This window comes from Fukomys damarensis, unplaced genomic scaffold (assembly GCF_012274545.1).
Source record: "Fukomys damarensis isolate Sample0158 unplaced genomic scaffold, DMR_v1.0_HiC HiC_scaffold_2, whole genome shotgun sequence".
In the NCBI taxonomy this organism is placed as follows: Eukaryota; Metazoa; Chordata; class Mammalia; order Rodentia; family Bathyergidae; genus Fukomys; species Fukomys damarensis.
The window spans coordinates 10191762-10218385 of record NW_022900914.1 but is presented as its reverse complement, the minus strand read 5'-3'; the positions used below and the strand labels follow the sequence as shown (position 1 = coordinate 10218385).

Genomic DNA, 26624 nt, shown 5'->3' with positions numbered 1-26624 from the left:
TATATATAATATATATATACATACATACAAGATAAAGCCATTCCTTTAGGTTTTTTTTTCTTCATAAATGAGTTTTAATACAATAGGAGTTCTTTGTTTATTTAGGGAAGAGAGAAAGAAAGAAAAAGTCTCCCTCCCTCCCCTGCTACCAACCTCAGTTTCTCCCTGGGAGCCATTTGATCCTCCTACAGCTCCACAGAGCTTCAAGACTAATGCAGACCCTCAGCAGGGGAAACATGGAGACCTCTGTGCCTTCAGATTGGCAGCTCAACATCAAGCCTGCCTCGCTTTTGTTTTGGTGCTGATGTCACCATTATGCTCTCTCATATCTCTGCTTCCTGACTGTCACAGTGAGTGACCACAGGCAGCATAGAGGATAAAAAAGATTACATAGAGAGATGAGACTTACTTCAGCACCGAGAGTCACAGAGGGGCTTTTTCTCAACCAAGAGCACCCAGCCATCAGGGAGACTCTAGGAGAAGAAAAAGCCACCAAGCTGAGAACTCTCAGGCTTTTATTTAGAATATCAGTATAAGAGGGAAAAAAAAGGAGAACAAACAGTTTGCGCCAGTAGTTGTCTCAAAGTTCTTCAGGAATCTAAGAGGAAGGACAATTGGCCAAACATAACAAGCTTTAATTATCTAAACTTCTTATTGTTTAACCATTCAGTTCTCACACACCTGTGTGCTTGTGTCCCATAGTTTAACCATTGTTTTCTCCCAGAGCCCATGTACTTTTTGCCCCATTTATTTCTCACAGTGCTGGCATGCCTTTTGCCCAACCCTTTAATTTTTTGTGTGTTTTTGCCCCTCATTTTAACCGTTCACTCCTCATAGAGCCTGTGTGCATTTGTCTTATAGCTTAATCATTCACTCCTGGCCAGGTCCCCCCACATTTCCCCCTTTTTTATTTTACAGAATCAGGGAATGGGAATGAAGAGAGAAATATAGTGTAGACAAGTATTGGGCTTGATCTAGGAAAGTCATCATGGCCTCAGCATGGAGCATCCACTGGAACAGAATACAAAAGACCTTGAGGACTGTAAGAAAACAAAATAACAAAAAGAAAATTCCCATAGTAGTAAGAACCTAAATGTGAAAGTTGAGGCCAGAAAAACAATTTTTGGAGTTTCAGACAATAGGTAATATCATTAAGGTGATTTAAAGTGATATTGCAAACTTACACTTGTAATTTATGGAATTGGGATTGTAGTCAGCCCTGGAGATTAGTAATATCTCCAACTAGATTCTTATGAAAGGCATCATGGAGGAGGTGTTGAACTTTTCCCAGGCCTCTAAATGATTAAATGGGATTGGTGCAATGAACATGAACAGTAATTAGCATCACAGCTAAGTTGACCATGTGTCCAAAGAGCTTGTTGATGCTTGTTGGGCCAGCTGACTGTTGTCTCGATGGCATCAAGTTACTGTCAGTTTTTTTTTAACCAATGTTGTTCTGATTTAGCAGTTTAGACATAGTATTTTAGAAATAGCTATTCATAGTTTAAGCAGTTTGAAGGAAATGAATTAAGGTGACCACAACAGTATCACTGTAGCTGTTATATAATACTGTAGTTGTAATCAAAATGTCCAGAAAACATTTTTGTGTAAGTTTAAGTGTTGAGGTAATTTGTTCAAAGACTAAAATTTTATCCATTCTCTAATAAGATTGTTGGGAAGCCAGGCTTAGGCTTGTTGTCTTAGTACCATAATATGAATAATGTTCAATTGAGAGATTTAAAATTATTCCTATACTACTAGGGTTGGAAAGGAATTCAGTAACTACTATTGGTGCTATTGAGACCATATATAGTGGAAATTCTTTTGTCAGGAGATACCATTTGTGGGTTGACAGATGTCAACCATTGGAATAGGCAGAGTGACTGTAGTCTCTCCCATAGTCCCTTAAGGGTCCACGAGGTGGTAGTTTCATTTTGTCTGTATATGAGATGTCATTAGAGGAAAGAGATGATTTTGGGTCTCCCATGTAACTATATCTAAGACAGGTAAGGTAAGAAGAACATGGGCCTAATAAACCATATCACTTAGTAGAGATATATGTCAGCAAATTCAGAGAGATAAGGAGCCTTCTTACCTTTGTAATTTTGGAGTTGTAAGTGACCTACATGATCTTTTTAAAGGAACAGGTTTTCAGAAGTGATGGAAATTATTGTGCCTTGCAGCATCTGTTCAGCTTGTATGGTGAGTTGCTTTGTTTGTACTGCTGTGAAACCTTCTGAATCACAATTAGAAAATTTGAAATCCAACTAAATTAAGTTATAGTCTTGGTCTATGTATTGGTGCATATCCCTCCTTTTTTGTTTTACAAAATGAGTTCTGAGTAGTTCATTGGCTTATTTTGTAATGGCTTGTCTTATGGAGTTGTGAGGGATATCAGTGACATCAGAGTTGGAGGGAAATTTGTAAGGAAATTGGTATTGCCCTCCATTTAGAGGGTTGGGAAACATATGAAAAAGTATCTTATCATTTTTATTATGAATAAAGGCAGTTTTAATCACTTGTAGAGTCTCCACAACATAGGCTGAATCAGCAACAACATTGAGAGGGTGAATCGGGGAACTGATATTTTTTATCATTTATGATTGTCTTAGAAGTTGAACTTCTGTAGGATAGTAACAGATAAATTCCAAAGTTTTATAGAGAAAACTTGAGATCAAAGACAATATAACACATTATCATAACAATCGTGATGACATCATAGTATTAAATATGAAGGGACTTTTATCCAAATTTGTCATTTTTCAATAAAGTGACATCTATGAAGAATGCATCTGTCCCTAGATGTATGTTATGTAATATTGTTTGGACCATACAGTGTTTGAGCATTTTAAAGTATTGTAACATAAATACAATAATCATTTAAGCATAAGTCCTGAAAAAGTATTTGATCCTTGAAGACCTTAACACTTGGGAAACAATATTTAATACATTAATACATCCTAAAGTAGCAATAGTGCATATTACAAATGAAGGTGGATTTGTCCCAGAAGGCAGCTTTATCTTACTTTTTGTCACTGGTCAGTCTAGATGTCTCTGCTCATCATGTGGAAAAATTCATGTGTAGTATTAATTTTAGAAATAAGAAATATAGTTAGCCTGTGTCAACCAGAGAGGAGGGCTGAGACCTGGGAAGGAATGACTGATGAGAGTTAGGGCCATGTCCTCCTAATCTTTGAGCAACAAGAATCTTTCAGAAGAAATAGTCTGGGCTCCACCAAACCAACAAGCAAACATACATATTTCTTTCCATAAATTGCTTCCACCACAAATTTTTCCTGGACATACATAATTATCTCTCTCCATCTTTCTCACAGGGAAAAACTTTTATTATATAAAACCTTCTCATATCAAAAGTAAATTTCATATACATGCAGCTAGACTGATAGGTAGATATCCTGTCTACTATAGACTTTTCATAACAAACTTGGCTGCAGCTGCTTGGATTTTAAAATGTCTTTCTCTGCCTTCCACCCCAATCCATATCAGATTTTTACATTATTTTAAACTTGACTTGATACCAACAGACTTCTAAGTAACCTTGAATCTGTATTCTTATCACCAGCAGAAAGCAGAAAGAAGAGCAAGTTAACCTTTATTTGTAATTTAAGAACTTATAATGTATAAGAAATGTTTTAAGTATATTAACAACAAAAATACCAACTTAAATTGCAAACCAAAAGTAAATTTATCAATTAGCTCAGATTTATAACAGTGGGCTCATGTTGTGACTCTTGGTTAGCTCTCATGCTGCAGCATGAATATTTCATGACTGACTCTATTTTTATTGGGTCACAAGGCATTGTGCCTTTCTGTTTTTTGGAACAGGGTTCCCCTCAATGTCAAATTTGGAGTGGCACTGATTAGCCCAGTGATATTTTTTTTATGTTTAGGACATTTTTGTTTTGATATGATCTTATTTTACTGTTTATTATTTTTATAATCCCTTTGAAGATGTCTCTTCTTACCATAATCATATCATTTTTGAGGCTTTAAAACAGCAGCAACCACCTGTGCCTTATGAATCTTAGTTCTCATATTTTGGCAAGCCTTGATAATTTCAGTTTGTAAGGATGTTAGGACTCTGACAACGAGCATTGACATTTTTATATGCTAGCTAAAGGATGTCTTGACCATCAAGAGGCAGTATCTATAAATTAATTTTTTATTTTGGTTCATGTGTGAGATTATTTAGTCACCGTGTATGTTTTATTTTTTCTTGCATTGGTTTTGCTACTCTTAAAACAGTAGTCTGAAGTGTTCTATATCTTATGCATGAATGGAGTATCTAGGTGGAGTGGGCCAGTCAGAAAATGGGGTGGGACATGTCTCCCTCTCTCCTAGGACTCATTACATGCAGGCATAGAATTTCTTGAGCAAGCCCCATATTGTAAAAGAAATGAATTAATTTGTTTAGAACAAATTGGAGTCCAGAGGCAGCAAAAATGAGACCTTGCTTTATATTTTTATAAGACCATGTTATTAGGGACACAAGTTGAGAAGCTGTGAATTTTCATTTTTAATCCATAAGAGTTTTCTCTGTATAATAGGATTTTTAGTCTCATTTTTGTTTATCTCTTGAATACAATGAAAAAAAACTTTTAAATTATTGTGTATAGACAACCATATGCATTGTATTTATAAAACCAATTTTGATATTATTTTATTGGCTAACGTCTTGAAAGGAAGCATGTCACCAACTTCAAAATTGTCTTTTATACAGTACTTTAAAAGTACTTCTTCCAGATTATTTAAATTATCCCACTGTTGCGCTATGTAAACCAAAAGGCATTTCAGTTAACATCATGATTGTCAATTTATCTACAAATCAACCTAAATAGGACTTTTTGGAGGATAATATATATCTGAAAGTTAACATACATACACACAAACACAGAGAGAGAGAGAGAGAGACAAACATTAGCCTAAATGAGATATAATCTTTATATTACCAAACTTTAAGACTTTTTTTGTAGGTGCCCTTTAAGTCTATTATTTTTTGCTCTGCAATGAGTTTTATTTCAGCTCATCCTCTTAATAGCCATTTACAAGGGCAAAAATAAAAGAAAAAATAAAATTGATATGAGCTCAAAAATCTTTAATGAAGCCCCTGCAGGTACCTGAAAACCTTATTGAAACAGATTAACAGACAAGATAACATAGAGAACACATAAAACAGTTCTATTTTATCAGAGTGTATTCTCAGATGTTTTTTGCCAAGGCTTTGAGTCTTTGTAACAATATTGAAAAGAGTTTCTATTTTGTTGATAAATTCCTTCCAGTTATTTACTTTGACTTTGGTCTTCTTTAGCCCTTTTGTTTTGTTTGCTTTTTTCTCTTCTGGTTTTGTTTTCTCTTTTTCCTTTTTTTATTTCCCATTTTATTTCATTCTATTTTTTCTGCAGTCAGATGGTTTTAAGAGACTTTATAAATGTTGGTTTACATTGTTTTTCCTTCTTAAAGTTCAACCCAGATCTTAGGCAAAACATGAAAAATGAAATAAAAGAGCGACGTGAGAAGCAAACACACTGTCCGCACTCACTTAGCAGTCAGACGGCTGGACGACCTCTAGGCTGGTAAACCTCACCATAGGCTTCCCAGGCTATGCCATGTCTGCCTATGTTCCCTTACCAGGAAGAGTCAGACACGTCCTTGTTCCTTTTCCAGGCCTGGGAGGTCGATGCTCTACGCTGATCTGTAGTAACATATTTTTCCTCTCGCGGGGCACACCGCTTCTCACAGTGAGCAACAGTGGGCAGCATAGAGGATGAAAAATTACTCAGAGACGAGACTTAGTTCAGTCACCTAGAGGTATAAAGGGGCTGTTTCTCAACCAAGAGCACCCAGCCATCAGGGAGACTGAAAAAAGCTACCAAGCTGAGAATTCTCTGGCTTGTAGTTAGAATATCAGTGTAAGGGAGGGAAAAAGCAGGAGAAAAAGCAGTTTGGGCCAGGAGCTGTCTCAAAGCTAAGCAGTTCATGTGGAAAGAGGAAGGACATTTGGCCAAACATATCATGCTTCACTTCTCTAAATTTTGTATTGTTTAACCATTCAATTCTCACCCACCCGTGTGCTTTTTGCCCCTCCCTGTAACTGTTCACTCCTTGTAGGCCATATGTGTTTTGTCCCACAGTTTAATCATTCTTTTGGATCCTTCACTCCTAGCCAGGTCTCCCACTCCTGACCTTGTAAACACTGCACATAGTGAATTTCCCTTTGGCTCCACCTATCTCCCCGTGGCCTCTCCCTGATCCTGAACACCCGCTTGCTTTGGGTGGTTCCCAGGACCCAGTAAAGTCCGCTCTTCACTAAGCTCTGCCACTGTTGGGGCCACTATGGGACTCTCTGGGACTGAGACTCCACCTGACACAGACTCTCAGCTGTCACTTCCAAGTGGCCTCCATACTCTTGACCTGAGCAGCCTTGGTACAGTTTGTCCTGACTTGAACTGAGCCCTGGGTTTGGGGACTAAAATAGAAGAAACCTAATACTCAGAAATGTTCTGTGGTGATTTCCCAGTGATCCTAGCACCTTTTTCAGCCATGAGTTGGCTTGCCAGAGAATCTGCATTTAATCAGCACTCACTTTGTATGCTGCAGGCCAGTCGCTCCGCTTCTCTGAACTTGAATTTCCTGATCTTTAAAGGAAATGCTATGATTCTGCCTTTAGCACAACACAATCTCAACAAGTTTAAAGGCATTTAATACATGTGTGAAACTGCAGTGTCTGACCCACATTAAGTGCACAATAAATATTGAGAGATTTTTGTTCCCTTCATGAATGAAGTTAAGGTACAGAGCAGCCCCATATACACAGAAAGAATGACTGATAAATCAGAAAACAAGGCATCTTCTCCCTGAGGATCAAGACTTATCTTAGGGCTGGGGATTTAGCTCAGTGGTTCCACTGGCTGCCTCACAAGCACAAGGTCCTGAGTTCGATCCCCATACAGAAGCAAAAACAAAAACTCACCTTGACTTCTGCCCCCTGGAGCATGGTTGCTAATTTCCTTGTCTCCCAGGTTCTGGACCTCCCTGCTTTAATTTATAAGATTATGCCCAGTATCTTCTCTTCTGGTGACACTCTTTTAAATGAACTAGCTTCTGCCTATCTTCTTGTGGTTCTGACCTACCTTAGCTTAGAACTGACCTCATGCCTGCCAGCCTCAAATACTACCTATTTCTACGGTTCCCTGTTCAGGTTCCTCCTCAGCAGCACTCCTGAACCCACAATAGTTAGTATGCTCAGGCTCAGAGCAATACCTCTTTCCTTGGACAAGGTCTAGAAATTTATTAGAGTCCGTTCCAGGCAAGCACCTTCAGAGGGACACTGGATATAAAACAAAATAAAAATTGTCCCCTGAAACAGAGTCACAGGTACCACAGTTCTAATGGACCCATTTCAAAAAGCAGATTCTAATATTTTAAAAGATATGAAAAGGATATAGGGGATTCAGGAGATATATAGGGAGGTTATGAAAAGACCAGATGTCTTTAAGGCAGAAAACGGGGAAGAGCTTAATCGCCATCCAAAGTCCTCTACACAAAGAAGGAGTGATTACTAATTTTAGTTTCTTCTCTAATGCTGTTACATGTAGGAGAGTCACTTCCTCTCTCTAGAATGCCCGTTCTTCATTTAGACAATGAGGAGACTGGGCTAGTGTAAAATCTGCTTAAGTATCTGCTTCTCTTGGGAATCTGATTTTATGATATTGTGCAATGACTGAACGCCCATTCCTACCTAATATCTACTGAATCGGAATCCCCAGAGCCCTGGATCTGTGTTTTAAAGATGCTCCAGTAGTTTAGGGACCATTAACTAGATGATCTACCAGGTCTCATCATGCTGTGACATTCTCTGATGTCTGTGAGACTGCAGACTGAATGAACAAAGGGAACCAGCAGGATAAAGCTTGAACAAGACAAGACACACACACACACACACACACACACACACACACACGAAGCAGGGTAACCCTTATCAGAAACTCCATATCCCTGAGAGGTGGTGCTAGTGGGAAACATAAATTGATTCCAAACAAAACTGGACAGATTTATGAGGGTCAGAGCCATCTGCAAGAGCAGGAAGCACCATTGTACCTCAAAGGCTGCTGGGAACAGCAGAATTCTGGCTGGATAAGTCATGACTCTGACCTGGGGTGGCAGAGCCTCTATTCCCCTGGAAACTGCTTCAAAAAAACAGTTTTCTCTCTGGACCTTTCCATCAGAAATTGTTGAAAATAAAAACAAAATTTCGTATATCGAAACCACCTGAGACTAATGTACATCCACGGAATTGGGACAACATTGGCCCTGTTGTTGAGAAATGGCACTAGAGTCCTTCTTTTCAGGAGAGGGGGCATAAATTTGGAGGTTGGGTGTCTGCTTCCCACAGTGAGAAACTGAACAAGAAGTAATATACTTGTTAAACTGTATTCACCATGCATCTTGAATGCTGAATGTCATGCTTAAGCACTTCACTTAGGTCATAAGTCAGAAGGTCTAAGCCTTGGAGGAACAATCTCCACTTGTTCAAGTTAGAAAATTGAAGCTCAGGGAGGTAGGTAATATAATACTACCCAGATCTTAACAGTCAGAGGCACATCCAGGATGAGAAAACTCAGCCCATCTGAATCCAGAACCCATGCCCTGCTTCCTACTCACCACATGTTCCATCCATGAAGCAGAAGCCCAGCATCCCTGGGGATGGGTCAGAACCTTCAAGACAGTGTCAGGTAGCTCAAGGCTGCTCCCTTGAAGGTAATGTGCTGAGGCAAGGTGCAAGCCTTCAGCTCTCTTTCCTACACACCTTTGATAAAAATGGTATAATATTCTTTTATGTCCAGGACTGAATTCCATGAACTTCCATTTTTCTCTCCTCAGACTAATGAGACCGTCCACATCCAGGCCACTTGCTATAGACACGCCAGGTCTGCAGACTAGGCTCCAGGCTGGGAGATAAGGAGAAGGGTGGGTTTCCTTTCCTCTTTACCTCCATCCTGATCCCCGCCATACTGAGTTTGAATCCCCAGGTACTACTAGCTTGAGACCCATAGTCACAGAAACTCCCCACCCACATTTTCTGTTACTAGGGACAACATCAGCCTTAGATACAGGCAGGAACCATTGCTAGAACTCACAGCTTCAGAGTTTCCGACTTTACCATGACATTGCACACCCCACTGCTTCTTTTAGCATGCTAGTCCAGCTCCTCTCTTAGAGGAGGGAACTAGACCAAGGTCCCACCGTCTGTCATTGAAGTGGCTGCCCTGAAATCCAGGTGTTCTTGATGATTTCAAAGCCTGTGGTCTTTCCACTTCACCCCTCTAGCACAGCTCACATGTACAGTCTTACAGTTTGGGCTCTGGAACAGATAAATGGGCAAGTGGCCAAACGGGCTCTATAAAAATACCTCTGTGAAGAATTAGTCCTTGGAATTAAAAGGTTTGTCTCCTGGACACAAACGGATCAGAAAGGTAAACCATCAGCCATTCATACCAAATGTGAATGAACTCACTACCTCCCAGCCCTTGAAATGACCTACAGAAGTCAAATAGAAATCAACATCTTCACTTAAACAAAACCAAAAAACAAAGCACAAGTACTCAGTGCTGAGCAGCTGTATGCACTGGAACCCACTAGAACTTTGTTTTCCTAACCTCAGAGCCAGGACCATGTTATAAAATCTCACCACAGTTGGCCCAGTTTTCAGATTATCAGTCATGTCCAGCGTACTCTCAATCTGATTATTAAATCAGTCCAAATTCTTCAGGAAACTTTCACTTTAATGTTTTAGTAGACAAGGCCATATCGCCGAAACTAACTCTTAATTTTTGTGGGTAGAACTTAATGTGTCTTTAAAGAGAAATAATGTTAGCAAGCTGATAACAAGTTTTTTTTTAAGTGAAAGTAATTTATCAAGAATATTCTTTGTAAAGTCTGCATGAGTTGTAAAAAATACTAGAATTTTAGTCAACAAAAGATGTGACCCACTCCCCAAGGCCTGACCTGGCTCAAAGGCACTGTGAAAGGATACGTGCTAGGGATGGAAACCCAGGAGGAGGAGGGTGGAAGAGGTTTGTACTGAATCTTCCTGCGGTGCCCCCAGAAGCCACTTTGGGAGAGAACAGAGTACAGCATGGAATGGGCTTGGGCCTGGGAAGAGGAGACAAAATTTGACAAACTCAACCTGTGCTTCTGTTGTTTATACTCTATATTCCACAGGCAACCTAAAAGCTACTCTAAGTGCATTGCTAAACCTAAGCTGATTGTAATAGGGAGACCGAGGCCTGCCCCGTTGAGGGCCTTGTTACCACGCATCTGCCAGGCAAAGCCACATCCGGGAAGTGCGAGGCTTCCTGCTCCCGCCTTCTTGGGTCCCTCAGTCCGTCTGGAGCCATGGGAATGATACTATGTTCCATTTACTCTGTCCATCTCTCGGGTTAAAAGGTTCCCGTATGCGATGCCAAGGCTTTTGGGGCAGGTTAGGTGCAGCTACAGTGGCACAGATTAAGCACTATGGTTTCCGGTACTGCACTGGGCAGCCCAGTGAGGCCTATGGAGGAGGAAGGCCAGGCCAAGTGACTCCTCTCGTCTCCTTTTGTGCCGCAGTTCACTGGCTGTTCACCACATGCGGGGCGAGCGGGCCCCAGGGCCCCACTCAGACCCAGTGCAACAACGCCTACCAGAACTCCAACCTGAGCGTGGTGGTGGGGAGCGAAGGACCCTTGAAGGGCATCCAGATCTGGAAAGTGCCAGCCACTGACACCTACAGGTGCGTATGAGAGCGGGAAGGTGGAGGGCCAGGCCCATTCCCTTGAAGGAGACTGGGTGCATGCATCTGGGGTACCCGGGCACACGGAGGCTCAAGGGTCAAAGCCCTGGCCCATGGATGGGTGCAGATGGAATATAGCCGTGAAGGAAGATACATCCTTTGTCCCCCAGGGGCTCAGAGACTGTGGAGATATGTACAGAGGATCTAGCTTCACAAGTATTGCCAGTAATTCTAGCTATGAGGGACTCTTCTCTGAATACCACTTAATGCTATTCAAATAAGGAAATTCACTTAAGCACGTTTAGAAAACAAAAATACAGTCCACAGGAGTGCTGATATTCTTATCCTTGAGCTTCATTTTCTGGGCCTTCACTGTCAGAACACAAATGTCCCCTAATGCTCATCCTCCCCTCAACCCCCCACCCCGCGGTTTTCCACCAGGGCAATGTCTGGTAAGAGGAAGGATGACCCTTGTGCCACTTCGAGGCCACAGCTCTAAGCAAAGCTAATGGGTCTGCGGTTGGCTGAAACCCAGAATTCAAATGCCTGATTCTGATTCTGTTCTGAAGTTCGTGTGTGTGTATGTGTGTGATGTGCTGGAGATGGATCCCAGGGCCTTTTGCATGGTAGGCACGCACTCCACCACTGAACCATACCCCAGCAAGAATCTGAATCCCCAGTGCCCCGCTGAGGTTGATGCAGCCTCTGAGCCAGTGGGTTCCATACGACCTCGGACTTAGAGAAGCCTGTGCAGTCCTCTGCGAAGCAAAGTGCAGCAGTCTGCATTTTAGCAGTAAGGAAAAGGCCCAGAAACAACCTCCAAGTTCAGACCTCAGGGCGTGGCCCATCGCCTTCTGCCCACCCAGCAGCACACAGCCCAGCTGTCATCTGTGCTACGTTGGGGCCGATTCCAGAGGGACACGGTGGGCTGTGCTCTCTCCTTCCCCTCCCGCAGCCCCCACCTGCCAAGGAAAGGGACCTCCTCAGGTTGCCCTGTTTTCTCTCTGCAACTTGCCATGTCCTGTCCTGTGATGGCCCTGTACTTTGGGTAAATGTGTTCCAGGCAGAATCATAAGAACTTTTTAAGTGACATTCTGGGCAGGAATGCAGTCACAAGGTTTGGCTGCTCCGGGTCAGCCCCCACTGATGAACGTGCTAAATACTCTTAGCCACCCCTGGCCCACCACACCACACCAAGCAAGCCGACCTCCCCTTCCTGCCAAGCAGAACCTCCACAGTTCCCAGACAGGGAGGAAAGGACTCCTGGGCAGAAGGGTGAAAGCTACCTGAGGACCCGGTATTTCTCCAGCTTTGAATAGCTAGATGGGTGGCATTGTTACTGATGCTGCTGATATTTCTGTGTTCTCCCATGAGCCATCTGGAGTCAGAGATCTGGAGCCACACATGTCAGGCTGCACAACCAGTGGCCAGAGCTGGGATTTGAACCCAAGGTGCTGTGGCTCAGAGTCTGTGCTATTTGCTGCAATGCCCACATCTGGACTCTGAGAGGTTAGAAGAGGGCAGGGGAGACAGAAAAGGGAGTGGCTCCAGGAACCATCTACAGCCACCTCCAGAAGCCTCTGGAAATGAGATCCTGGGAGGAGAGGCTCGGCCACCTGAAGGGATACCGGTCATACATCTCATCTCATCGACAAAACATGACCCGCAGGAGAACGCAGAGCAGCTGTGAGGCAGGCAGAGACCCCAACAGTAATCCCCGCAATAGACATTGTCCCCTCCTGGCCCAAGCTGATGCCAAAGCCAGACTGGCCAGGCCTCCCCTGCTGCCTCTCCACACAGCCCCACAGTCAGAAAACTGTGGGGTCCTCTTGGGCTGCATTTCCCAAGACAGTGTGCAGCAGGCCCACTTCCAAACTCACACAGATCGTTCAGTCCCTCAAGACTCTGTGTCCCCGTGTGGGGGTGTGGGAGAGGCGCTAACCCTGCTCACCTGGCTGTGGCACCTGACAGTGCCTGCGTGTAGTGGGGGCTCTCTGGATAGGGACAGGGAAGCTGGCTGGGGGGCTGCTGGTACCAGGCAGTGGGCAGACAGCATCCCAGGGACAGAGCAGTCCCTCGGGCAGGGGCACTTGGCTTTTCTGTTCCTGGTGACTTTGTTCTGAGTTCTTTGGATGGGCCCAGGCTTTTGAAAGATTTGGCCTGCCAGATGAACTACACTTACGAAATAATAATTCATTAACTTCCCACGTATTCTTAATCACAGCCATGTGTAAGTCTGGTCAGGTTTCTGATCTGCATGAAGTGCCACTGCACTGATAAAATCCAGCTAAAATTAGAGAACCGTTTCCTTTATCTCTGAGATGTTGAGACTGTCTTGTTGCTCCCATCGTTGTCTGGTGGCTGCCTTTTTTGGAAACATACAAAGACCCATTTTTCTGTTCCATTGGTGCATTTTGAAGTGATCAGATTAGTAACGCAGACATTGTAATCTAGCTTAAGATAGCACCAATCAAAATGAAAGAATCAAAACAAAAAAAAAACATCGGGTCTGAGTTGTTGTTGTTGTTGTTGTTGAATATTGGTGTTTTAGCCAAAGATTGGCTCAAATAGAAATTTCTGACCTTTACCTCATTCTTGACCCTCGATGACACTCAGGGCTTTGATGACGGCCCACTGCTCACAATTAACTTGGTAATCGAAGAATCAGATAATTAATAACTTTCTTTTTAGAGCACATCAAAACATCCGCAAGTCAGATTATCCACACTGAAAAGTCAAATGCCTTTCTCTGGAGGACTTTTTCTCCTTTGTAATCATTGTTATTTAGTAAGTGCCATTCATCTAGTGAGAAAAACATAGGATGTGAGAAAAAGGTCTTTGGAAAGGGAGGGTGGAAGCCCTTGCCTGGTGGAATCTCTATTCTGGAAGTGTGGCGCTCGGCTAGTGCTGTCTGACTCCTGCTGAGGCTCAGTACTGTGATGGCTTCTACTGTGGGGAGCTGAAGGGAAGTGAGCTGGCTCACTCACAAACGCAACTCTATGCGAGGTGGGGCCTTCCGGGGCTGGGGCTTCCCTGGGGATGTGTGAGGTGAAAGCATCCCCCCTTTTAATTGGTAGCTTATCCTGGCCGTCTCCCACCCTCCACCCCCCTGTCTATCACCACAGGAAGAGGCCTGGAGAGAGAGAAGGAAGAGGGGTGAAAGAGCCTGGGGGGAAGGACAGAGTAGGCCACTGCTACACCCTGGGGCCCTCATCTCTTCTCCCACTTCCTTCCCTGGATCTGCCTCATCTCTGTCGGAACAGTAGGCGTCATGTGACCACTGCATCTCTCCACACGTCCTGCTTTCCAAGTCCTGGTGCACCACGGTGAACACACATCTGGACGATGTGCCTGTTACCAAGTGTCCAAAAGTAAATCCAGCCCCTGCCTGAGAGCAGCTTCAGCCAGTGAGGGAGAAAGAACCAAAGCATGTTATAGAGGGGACTTGATCAGAGGCCGGGGTAAGGCTTTTCACCCGTGATGACGAAACTTGGAGGGACCGAGTGCCAAACTGCAACCCAAAACCCCCTTATCACAAGTGCCAACACCACAATTAAACGTGAACACTGAGGTTTCGGTTTAGAAAAACAACAACAGCAACTGTACATTAACATTTCTTATCTTAAAGAAAAACACAGTAACGTGCATGCTCTATGTTTGCCTCCACTGGCTCAGCCTGAGTTCCAGAACAGCTTCCTAGAGCACAAACCTGAGCTCGGACTGAAGACTTTCCGTAAGAGACATCCACCAGGAGCAGGCGGGGTGGGGAGGGCACGGCAGCCAAGGCCCACACTGGCACCGGAAGCCAGTGGACGGTGCCTGCAGGGACTGTGTACACAGGCTGGAGGGGCCTCATCTCCCAAATGCCCTGAGCTCTAACTGATGCCGACAGGAAAGTGGGAGCCAGAGAAAGGAGCCTGCGGGCAGGCAGAGCAGATGGGAGGCAGGGGCTGATATCTGGGTAAGGTCAGAAAGGGGAGACCAGGGCGGGGGACATGAGGGTGGAGGAGAGGGGCAGGTCCAGAGGGGTAGGGATGGCCAGGGCAGTGTGGGGCGGGGAAGGCAGTGCCCAGGACTTTCATGCTTCCGGCCTGGGGGGTTGAGGAAGCAAGGGCAGTGAGTGACAGCTACTCTCCTAAGGAGCTCGACGGAGAAGGAAGAGCCAGGTTAGGTGACAGGGAGAGGGCAGCTGGCTACTGGAAGTACCGGGCCCTGGTTGTGTGGACTACAGTGTCCAGAGTGCATGAGGTAGAAGGTCCCTGTGGGGGAACGGAAAATCATGGGTTACGGGATTTGTGCCTGTGGTAGGGGCAAGAGCCCTTGGTCTCACTGTAAAATGGAGATGGACAATGGCGACCCAACTCTGAGGGCTGCCGAGGCCTTAAGGAGAGAGAGAGAGAGAGAGAGAGAGAGAGAGAGGTGCCCAGCGAGAAGCCATCAGCACTCAGCAGATGTCGCCTGCCACCTCTCACTCTTTCTGCCCTCTCCCCTTCTTCAGCCCTCTCTCTCCCTCCAGACCTCCCTCTTTTGTTCCTCCTTCTATTCAGTGCAGCGTCTTTCCCAGCCCTTAGTCCTGCCCCTGCCTGCTCACCCCACACAGATCACATATAAACATTGGCTCCTGACTAGCCCTTCTCACACAGTTCACGCACGCTTCAGACGAAGAGGACAAGAGGCCTGTTACCAGCCAGAGTCACTGACCTAGGCCGCAGCTGTTCTGGGGGGCTCCGTCAGTGACACTCCTTTCCTCACACGACTCCAGGGAGCACCGTGTACAGCTAGATAACATGAGAGTTCAACCCGATTTGCAGACAGCCACAGAGCCCCCACTGTGTGCCAGGCACTGAGCCATGGGGCTCTCAGTATGTGCAGGGCACTGAGTAGGTGCAACACTTGTAGGGAGGATGGACAATCCAGAGCCTCGCAGTCTCTGGAAGACTACAGAGCAGGAAAGGTGGATAACAGTCTACAGTGCCAACCAGGTTCTAGACAGAAGAGACATCTCAAGGTGTGATCAACTGCCAAAGTCATTGTACAGATGCCCTTCACTGTGAAGGGCACCAAGCAGGGAAAGCTGGAGTCGCAGGGGGATCCAGCAGGGATCACTGTTCGAGTCCCATGCCCGCCCGACACACTATGGGACTCTGAAAGTCGCCTTCCCTTCTCTCCAGAATCGCCATCTGCCACGTGAGGGCTCAAAGAGGGGCGTCATTGAGGTCCCAGCCAGCCGTCATGCTGCTAGGTGCTGAGGGCAGCCCAGGCGGTGGGTCCTGAGGGCAGAACCTCACTCGTGGAGGTGGCAGGATTAGAACCAGGCAGCTCACCCAGAAGTGCATGCGTCCACCGGCCCCTTCAGCGCTGACCCCCAGGCCTGCCGCCATTTCCTGCCGGCCAAGCCCTGGACACACTCAGATGCCTGACGGTAGCCCCATAGGATGGGTGGGGCCGACCTCACCATCCACGTGTCCCAGATGAGGAAACTGCCACAGATGAGGGACGGACCCAGCTGAGGTTCCCCTGGAGGTAGAGACAGAGACAGAGCCAGAGCCAGGTGCAGTCTCCCACACTTCAGGAGGGCGGCACAGGAGAGAAGCTTTGTACTTCTCTGAGCATGCTCCCTCTCTCCCTCTACCCACCCGCCCCCAGGTAGGGCCAGACACTGCCCAGCTGCTGCAGCACACCAGCTGGGCTGAACGTGCAGGATCCAGCAGGCAGCCACTTTGATTTGCTGCTAATTCTTTATTTTAAAAAAGATTCACAACTCAATTACATCAGGTAACAATGGCTCACAGTCAATAATACAAAACACAAACCCAATAAACATCCATTCTGACCAGGAGACGTGTTTAGACAAGGGAAAAAAAAAAACAAAAAAAAGTGACAGCATCCACTCGTTGAGAGCAGTATCTTGTAATTTCCAGTAAATTGGAATCACTATGAGTCATTTTCCCCACTTGAGTGGCAGGTATATTAATTTCTTGTCATTTGTCAAGCATCAAAAATAAATTGTTTACAAGGCCTGCGGAGAGAGCTTCAGCGGCTGTCTTTGCTTATTATTCCCGTGTGAGTTCGCCTGGCGGGCGTCTCCAGGTGCAAGGTCTTCCAAAACCCTGAGGCTGGGGGCCCGGGTGAGATGCTTACCTCTCATGACTGCCCTCCAGGCAGGTGCTCTTAAGGTCACTAGTACGCAGGGAAACTGAAGCTCAGAGCGGGTAAATAACCTACCAGGTTCACACAGAGTGAGGAAGAGAGGCAGGGCCAGGCCCCAGGGAGGTGAGAGAGGCATCTTGGGTCACCACGTGCATGGTCAGCACCTGGAGGCAGGAAGCTCACAGGCCTCACCGTGCTCCTGGCCGAGAGGCAGAGCTTGCTTGGGTTTGAATCCAGGTCTGTCTGCATCTGAGCCCTTGCTTGCTTGCTTCACTGTGTCACGTCTCATTCCCAAGCAGATCAGTCCCGTAGTAGCATCTAGAAGCCTCCAAAGGAGTGAAACGGTAAAGGTGGGATTTCAGGCTTCCGAGTCTGATGAGAGAGCATGCCTTCCCGGGACCCCAGTGAGGAGGCCAGGCAGGCAGCTGCCTCCTCCCAGGACTGTAAGTGGCCCCCAGTCCAGAGAGGAAATGTGAGGCTGAGGCCACCGTCCAGGAAAGACAACTCAGGCGCTGTCACAGGTTGCTGAGTTGTACAGAGAGCTGACGCCAGTCTGCAGCCATCTTTGCTTTGCACCAGTTTACTGCTTTTCCCAGCACACTGTGTGACCCTACGCAAGGGGCAGGGGTCCTCGTCCTCATTTCCTTCCTTGGTAGAGGAAGCTGAGGCTCAGAGAGGTTGAGCAAGGTCAAGTTGCCAGCAGAGCAGGACTAGAACTGGCATGGACTCCTCCAAGCTCAGAGCTCCTTCTAACCCGTCCACTGCCTAGAACTGGATCAAAGCAGAGAAGAGGGAGCTGGCGTCCCGATTTAGTTGAAGGTTGGAAAAAATAAGAAAGAAGGCTCAGGGAGGAAAAAGTCAGGAACAAATAACTTCGAAAATATAGTAAGTTAGCTAAATTTAAACATGTGAAAGAGTTCAGAATGATTCATAATGAATGCAGATTTATGCAAATGGTATGGAAATGATGCCGCCAGGAATGAGCAGGATAAAGCATACCTCTCAGCCATAAGCAGGAGGGGGCAGGACAAGGACTTGGGCAGAAGTTTTCTGAGCAAACCACACCGTCGGGTTCAAATGACATTTTTTTGTGCACCCTGACCAGTTCCAGAAATCGGGAGTCCCAGGCAGGCAGGACAGAGTGGAGGCTCATGACATTTCCATCCCAAGACTGCGCATTCTCTGGAAGCCACACGGCCACTACTGCCACTGTCCCCTCTTCAGGTTTCTCTTCTCTGAGCTAATTTTCTGCTTCCTCTTTCCTTGCACCGTAGGTTCTCCTTTTCTTCGTTTATCACCTTGTCCTTTTCTAATGGATCAGGAGCGAGCGTTTGACTGAGGCTCAGAGGGAACCAGGATGACCCGGGTTTTTGTGCGTGTGTCAGCCTCTAGGTACACGCAGAACAGGAAATGTGGCCCTGCCGCAGGCTGTGTGGCCTCAGATGAGCTGCTTCACCTCTCTGAGTCTCAGTTGCTTCACCTGTCAAATGAGTCTGACGTCCACTGTGCGACGTATTTGTGTCTGATGGGGTGCACGTGAAGGATGCTCCGTAACTGGCCCCTAAACGTACAACCGTGTCTTCCCACTGCCTCTGCCTGCTGCAGCCAGAGATTCCAGAGGCTTCCGGCCTCCTCACCTCAGTCACTGAAGCCCCGGTTCCTTCTGTGCACTCCTTTCTGTCTGTGTGAGAGCCCTGCGCATCTCATAACCCTACCGTGGGACAGGTCTCGGTCCTCCAGCCCTACCCCAACCCCACACCTGAGGCCCCCAGCACCTGTCGCCCTCCTCCAGCCCCCTTCTGGCCCTCAGCGTATGATGATGGATCATACTTTTCATGGAAATTTGAAGTCCTTGGGCTTTCGTGCCAGTATCTTTCTGGTAATGAACCACCGTGTGAATTTGGGAAAGAGGACTTATGAGATTCTTCTCTTGTTAAGGAAAAGGCCGGGCCCCTGGGAGGACTCAGTGGTAGGAATAGGAGTCCCGGGGCCGCCTCCACTTTTTCTTCTTAATACAGCCACCTTCGTGGTAAGATTTCTCCTTGTATAACTCTCACCACTTACCCAGTTTCTTGCTAAGCCCTTCAGGGGCCTGTTTCAGTCCTCCTCTTGCCCCCTCAGCCTGACGCTCTGCATAACATTCAGTGAGCTCCCACTGGAGCCTGAGCACCCACCAGGACCCTGGGTACAAGATTCTAGGACTGGATCCCCAGTGCACTTGGGACCTGGCCTTCGTATTAGCAGAAAACCGGTCTCCAGGCTTGGCTCTGCAGAAGGGCCTCCATCCTGCCTTGGGGGAGCCCCTGGGACTCTCTCAGCTGCTCGGAACTTGGGCCATTTCCTAGGATGAGGGTGGACGAGCCAGCATGTACGCACATGGGCAAAACTGTCTTCTGTGTCTCTTCCTCGTTCTTCACAGAGGGGATCTGAGTGCACGGGGACATGAACATCCTCCCGAGGCTCTCTCCCTGGCACCTGGTCTCTGGGGAGGCATTTGTTAGAGTTTGCTGGCTGGTCTGCTAGCTGTCCTCAAGACGTGCTGCTGTTCTCATGTGATTCACAAATTGAATTCTCTTCCCCGCCCCTCCGTCCGTGCTTGACTTCATCTCCATGATCTAAGAAGCAGCAGATAATATTCCCACATCCCCATGCTCTGTTTTTATTTCCATCATGATTGGGTGTTTGCTGTCTGTGCACAGATTGCTCCAGAAGGAGTTCCTGGTGGGAAGGGAGTAAACAGTCTGTGCTCATAGCCATGTTCTCCTCAACGGTTGCATGTGGACCCTCCTTCTTTCTAGACCCCGTGGGGAGAATTGAAAAGTCTGTACCACGGCAATTACCGCCACCATCCATACTCCCACTGTCTGTTGTGTGTTGGCCACAATTCTTACGCGTCCCATTCCGTTACTCTTCATAACGCTTGTCGAGTCGGAGGTAGGATCTCCTATTGTCTCCACTGTACTGACGAGCAGAGAGGTTGTGATGCTGGTCTGAGTTCCTTGATAACGGGCTGGGAATTCCGCAACGGGAGCTCTTAGGTGTTTGGCAGGCCATCACCCCGGCTCTTTGGTTTATTTGTTTGTTTGGTTGGTTCGTTTTGAGAGTCTCGCTATGTATTTTGGGCTGGCCTTGAACTCACTGCAATTCTCCTGCCTCAGCCTCCTGAGTGCTGGGATTAGAGACACGTGTCACCACACCCAGCCTCCATCCTCTCTCTCTCTCTCCCTCTCTCCCCTCCCTTCCTCTCCCTCTTCTCTCTCAAACACCTTACCAGTCCCTCACCTTCCTGGCACCATGGCTGAGGCAGCTAACTCCCTGTCTCTCACTGACCTTGGCCATGCTCTCCTGACAGTGGGGAGAGGAAGATCCTTCCCATTGCCTTCATGGGGCTAGAGCGGGCAAGAATCCTCCGACATTGCGGTGATGCTCTTGGCTCCGTGGAAGCCTCCAGGTTGGCAGGAAGGGGGCTGGGCCTTCATCCCACTGCCGGGTCCACTGTGCTTTGTCGGTTACAGCATCTCTTGCTATGGAGCCGCTGGCGGGAAAGGCGGAAAGAACACCATGACACGGTCCCACGGCGTGTCTGTGCTGGGCACCTTCAACCTGGAGAAGGACGACATGCTGTACATCCTCGTCGGGCAGCAGGGAGAGGACGCCTGCCCCAGTGTAAGTGCTGGGGACGGGCATTCCTGCCCGTCCTCACCGGGTGTGGGGAGGCCTTGAAGGACAGCAGCACCAGGCACACGCCTTCCAAGGGCTTGCTCACATTCAGAGTCCGCAGGACTGGCTTCTCACTCTGGCTGCAGGCCACTCGGATGCGTGAGAAAGCTGGTGTTCTCTGGCTGCTGGAGTTTTAAATCCCCACAGGGCCAGAGGAGAAAGTGGTGGTTTCACCAGCGGCCCTAAAACTGGAGGACTGAATTCTCTTTGAACAGGCCTCTGGTTATGCTTCTCAGCAGGATATGAGCTGGAACTCATTGCCTGAACTGTCTTGCTCGGGCACTATTGTCTTTCGTTATATTATGAGAAGTGGGAACGTGCCGGATTAAACACTTCTGGTTCAGCTCAAAGTCACAGACCTGTGGCCGCATGTAGATGTTTGTAAATGCACACGAAACAAATTCAAAAGAGCTACAGGATTGCTAGTGTTTACTTCCGGAGAGGGTCTACATAACATCTGCATGTTTTACAAAAACAATGCTTTTGCTTTCAGACATTTATTATGCGTGCAGTTAAAACTTAAGAAAGAGGTAAAGCACAGCCATAATGCTGTGAGACCCAGGTGTCTGCATCAGGGATGAGGAAAGTCAAAGCAACAGAGGTAAAGCAGCTTGTCCAGCGTCACTCACAAAGTGGCTCCTGCTTTTCCTGCATTCTGCCCCCGCTTGGGCCTCAGTTTCTACAGTCCTTTGCCCATTTCCACTTACCGCCCCGCAGTCCCAGAGAAAGCCTGCTGTTGGGTTTCTGACCCTGCCAGAGGCCCAGCTGTCACGGGGGAGAACTCTAGCGCAGGGACTGAGAAAGCCCAGAGTGGTCTGAAAGGAGGAGGCGGGGGAACTCGCCAAGCAGAGGCCGTGCAAACCCTGGGCGCCTCGGTTGTTCAGCTCCTGCCTGTGTGTGCTGGGTATGCGGGACCTGGCTGTGCTGGCTTCCTGGCCAGAACTCGGTATCCTGCAGGACGTGTGTCCTGGTTGGACCAGGCCTCAGCCTCGTGGGGAGCACAGCTTTACGTGCAGAGGGGGCCCCCAGAAGGGAGCTGGGTACCAGCGCCAACAGCGGCTCCTTCAGGATCTTACCTGAGAGCAGCCTGAGAGTTCAGATGAGGGAGTAGGCATGACAGAGAAAGCAGTTCAACTCCACAAAATAAACTCAGGACTCCTAAGAGGCAGACCAGGAGGCAGCAGACAAGAGCAAAGCTCGGCCTTCCTCCCCTGCATGATTTTATTGAGACAAAAGAACAGGACTAAACCTGATGGGTGCAACCTTCTGCCGCAGAAATGTCTCCACACCAACTTTTATTTAGCAACTATAATCAGACTTTCCAACCCGTTATAATATATTAAGTCATTAAATTACAGGCTGCTGCAATTTTTACAGGAATTTATTGAGTCCTAATGTAATTCTTTCATCTAAGCAGAAAGATTGCATTGACTTCTGCGAGGGACTTTTACTTGATTGGATTGTAATCAGTTATGTCTTCTCAGATGACCGCGTCTTTTTTTTTAATTCAATTGTAATCTACTTGTTCCTCGGGGTTGCTGCACTTTATCATTTTTATTAATCAACCTATATGCTCGCAATCCTTGTGCAGGGAGAGTTCCCCAACTGGCAGAAGGAGGTGATTCTCAGTCAAGGACAGAGCGCAGCCCCCTCTGCTGGTCGGGCCAGGCATAGCATGGGCATGTGGGGAAAGTGGTTGGTCTACACCTCTACCCCCTGAATCCTCAGAAAAGGAAAAGCATTTCCAGGTGTTTAGAAAAATGGTGTCTAGAAAGGATCTCAAGAGAATGGGGTGCACTCTAAAAATGGAATGGCAAGATTGGCGCCTTTCCTGACTCAGCTACACCCATTAGAGGGGTCACTCTCCTTGTGTACCTGGCCCACTCCTGAGCTACTGTGCATGGGATGGGCTCAGCTGCTGGGCACTGCTCACACACACACACACACACACACGCACACACCTGACTTAAAGGAGACATCTGGAGCAGGGGCAGTAAGGGGCAGGCCCCTGGGACGCAGGTTCCCCTGCTGCAGGCAGACCCCATAGCAGCACTTTCTTCCCACGGCGTCCCACCCTGGGCAGTGCTGCGTGTGTACAAGGGAACTGCTAGCTCTCTTACTAGCAATTCAGAATCTTTCAGACACGCTAAATCCACTCTGAAAAATATCAAATTATTTCCATCATTAAGTCCAAAATGCCATAAAGCAAATTGCATCTCAGCTGTTTATCTGGAAATTTCTCTAGTCCTCATTGCCGGCACCCCTGAATACTTTAGCATAAGAAGAGGCTCAAGATGAATGGCCATGTCCACTGGCTGGTTACACAGCAGCATTCGAAGGAAATTTGATGTTTTATTGGCTTTTCCACCATTAAGTGAAAGAAAAGTAATTTCCCTCCGAGGTCAGGCTGATGTTTAGAAAATTTAGCTGAGCTGTGGTGGCCAACAAGCAGGTGGCCACTCCTGAGGCCCTGGCCTCTTTACTAAGGGACTCTAGGGTTCTGCATTGCAGACCTTTCCGGTGCAGCCACAGAGACCCCCAGATCCAAGTCCCCACTAGGAGGCTGTGGGGTCCCAAAGTGAGTCTAAACAAGACAATGACAGCAGCCACCTCTCCAGGCACTGCAGGTAGACACCTGACATGGAGGATGAGAACAATGGAGACACCCGAGGTGGGCGGGCCGTGCCGACCTGATGCCAGGGTCCCCTGCTCTTCCACACGGCAGACGGGAGCACTGTCTGGGACCATGTCAGGGATTTTGTAAGACCGGAAATGAGGCACTAGCTGGCAGGAATGTCCAAAATGGAGAAATGGCTTCCCCAAGGATGACCGGGGCTGAAATCTGAGCCTGCCCTTGTACTTCCAGTTTGGTGCTTTGGTTCTTCGTCTTTGGGGCGGGGAGCTCTTCCTCTGGTGCTTTGGAACTGCATCTTCTCACTGGCTCTCCCTGCCCAGAGATGAACCCACCTCCTCCCATGGTCCTCAAGCCTTCCTGCCTGATGGGACTGCCCTGGTTTATACTCCCTCCAGCCCTTTCCCACCACATCCGGCCTTTGCCCACCCTTCTTCAGCATCCACCGTGCCCTGGCAGGTCTGCCTGGGCCAGCTCTCTGTCCAAAGATGGACCTTGCTGAACAAGAGTCCCTCTTGCTTTTCCCCAAACACAACCCTCGCCTCCTGCCATCTGGGCACAGGCTTCTCTCTCCTGAAATGATCTAACTTTGCTGCTCTGTGCTAAAAATGCCCCCTGCCCTTCCAGACCCAACCTAGTGGTCTTTGCTAACCACCAACCAGCAATAAAGCCTCCCTCCCCTTCTTCCAATTTTTTATAACATTTCTTGTCCAAGCAACCCTTTCAGTCCTTCCCAATACCGCCCACAGTGACAGTTATTTGTGATTCGGTTTTCAATTTTTGTTTTTGTTTTTTTTCTTCTTCTGTTCAATTCAACCATGAGCTATTTCAGAAGGAGTTAGATCTTCTCAGCATACAAGGGTCTTCAGGGTTTGGGCACACACTTAATGTGCTTTTCATTTCTACAGACCAACCAACTAATCCAGAAAGTCTGCGTTGGAGAGAGCACTGTGATCGAAGAAGAAATTCGTGTGAACAGAAGTGTGCATGAGTGGGCAGGAGGAGGAGGAGGCGGGGGTGGAGCCACCTATGTGTTTAAGGTGAGGAGTTTGGCCAGACTCCCAGCGCAAGGACCTGTGTGTGTGTCATGTGGATAGAGCCTGGGGCCAGCCCTGGGTAGAATCCGTGAGATGCTCTGCCCCCACTTAGAGAGGAGAAGCTGAGGTCCAGAAGGAAGTACACTGTCTGCCCAAGAAAGGGAGGCACTTCTACTCAAGGATCAGCCCAAGTCCACCGTGCCATGACGGCTGCAGGGCTGCAGAGGGTCCCTTGTCCCTACTGGGCCAGCTGTCTATCCTCCGGCAGGCTTCTCTGACACCATCACAGCCCGGCCACGAATGAAAGGCCGGGCCTCCCTCTGGGTGCTCCCATGGGGACAGGGAGACTGAGGGCTTACGTACCTTTGCACTTCTGGAATCAGAGCCACAGATGCCTAAGAGCAAACAACAGGAAGGGAAAGAGCAGAGACACCTGCTTTTAATCCCCAGCATCCAGACCTTCATGGCTAGTCTGTGCTAAGTGGCCTCCAAGATCCATGTCCTGGTGGTTTTGCTTCTGATTGAACTCCGACTCCCACTTAGTTGGTGGGGTGGGTTATGGGGGCGTGCCTCTCGGGCCCTCAAACCCCTCCTACCCAAAGCTCCCGACTGCCCTGCAAACGCTCAGGTTTAAGCATTTAAACCAGGGCTTGGCATCTCCAGAGTGGGTACCCAGCTCAGCCTCCTGATCTCTGGGTGTCTCCCCTGGCCAGATGAAGGATGGGGTGCCTGTGCCCCTCATCATTGCAGCCGGAGGTGGCGGCAGAGCCTACGGGGCCAAGACAGACACATTCCACCCAGAGAGACTGGAGAATAACTCCTCGGTCCTAGGGCTGAACGGCAATTCCGGAGCCGCAGGTAAAGCCCTCGGGCCCTGCCCTCCCCCAGAAATCCCCAGGCACCGTGTGGACCTGAGCTCACATCTGTGCCATGAACCTGAGAAAGCATTGTAGTCACCAGCCTCTGAGATGACAGCAGCTGGCTGCTGGTGCCAGTATCAAAGGAGAGAGGGCAGGCGGGACTCTAGCACCTGGAGGCATCCCACGCTTGGCACCCCAGCGCTGCAGTTCCCTCACTGACAAAGTCCCCTCAGCCTGCCCCAGGATCTTCACTCAGCTCTGATGGTCCCTGCTGTAGACCCCAGCTTCACTGTCTAAACCTGGCTCCCTCGTTCCTGCGCATACTTGTCCCTCTGACACTTCTCGCCTACGTGTCCAGAGAACCTCAGCCAGGAGTCCTTCCGGAAGGCCCTTCCAAGCCAGCAGTCCTTCCCGTGGGTCCCCTAGCCCTACCCCCATCACCTCCTGGAGTGTCTAGGAGCCATTGTGCATGAGATGACATGTGGGACAATAAAGGCAGGGCCAGCAGGAAAGGCTTATGTGGTCCACCTTGGCCACGCTCCACCTCAGCTCTGCACATTTGTTTCCTGTGGCTCAAAGCAGCTCAGCTCCAGTGGCTACAACTGTCCCTGGGGCACCCTTCTGCCCTGTCCAGGGCCGCTCTGCTCCTGGGGCAACTTCCGAGCTTTGGCTTCAGGCCAGCCAGAACAGGCTGAGCCTAGGAGTAAGGCCACCTCAAACGCATTCTTTCAGATTCCTGTCAGTTCTCACACATGGCGGTTTGTGGAGGGCTGCTTTCTCTGCCCCACCCTCTCGTAACATCCCATGAAGTGGGTCTTAGTCTCAAGCTAGTGAGGAAACTGAGGCTCAGAATAGAGACGTTCACCCAGGGTTTCACAGCCAGCAGAAAGTGAAGCTCACAGGGCTTCCTGGTGCCTGGTCCTGGGTTCCCTCAGGCAAACTCTGCAGGCCTTTGAAGGTCGGCTGCACAAAGGGGTGGGTCCCAGCTCTTGCTAAGATGGGACGCAATCACCCAACAGAAGACGTGGTGCTTCAGGGATCAGCAGGCAGAGAGGAAGGACTTAGCGGCCAGGAGCCCCTCCCAGCTTCTGCGTGGAAGCAGGACAGAGGCCTGCTCAGCGCAGGCTTTCCGTGGCCTAGCTCTCCCCAGCCCATGGCCTGCTCCTGGCCCCAGGACAATCTTCAGGAGCAGGTGGAGCACCCCTCAGAATGCCCTCCATCCTGCTGCCTTCCTCACCAGCATCCTCAAGGACACGTTTTTCTCCTCTCTCCCTGCAGGTGGTGGAGGTGGCTGGAATGATAACACTTCCTTGCTCTGGGCCGGAAAATCTTTGTTGGAGGGTGCTACCGGAGGACATGCCTGCCCCCAGGCCATGAAGAAGTGGGGGTGGGAGACAAGAGGGGGTTTCGGAGGGGGTGGCGGGGGGTGCTCC

At 48.2% G+C, this 26624-nt stretch overlaps 1 protein-coding gene across 1 annotated transcript in view; it reads left to right on the top strand.

Annotated features, from left to right (window-relative positions):
* The window catches only part of Alk (ALK receptor tyrosine kinase), a gene marked incomplete at its 5' end in the record, with an annotated part of 685791 nt that overhangs the window by 629552 nt on the left and 29615 nt on the right, over positions 1–26624 (top strand). Inside the window, 5 exons of the mRNA XM_033762181.1 lie at positions 10630–10792; positions 20458–20608; positions 24203–24334; positions 25045–25189; positions 26470–26578. Coding sequence (XP_033618072.1) covers positions 10630–10792; positions 20458–20608; positions 24203–24334; positions 25045–25189; positions 26470–26578 — 700 coding nt within the window. The remainder of the gene's footprint in view (positions 1–10629; positions 10793–20457; positions 20609–24202; positions 24335–25044; positions 25190–26469; positions 26579–26624) is intronic.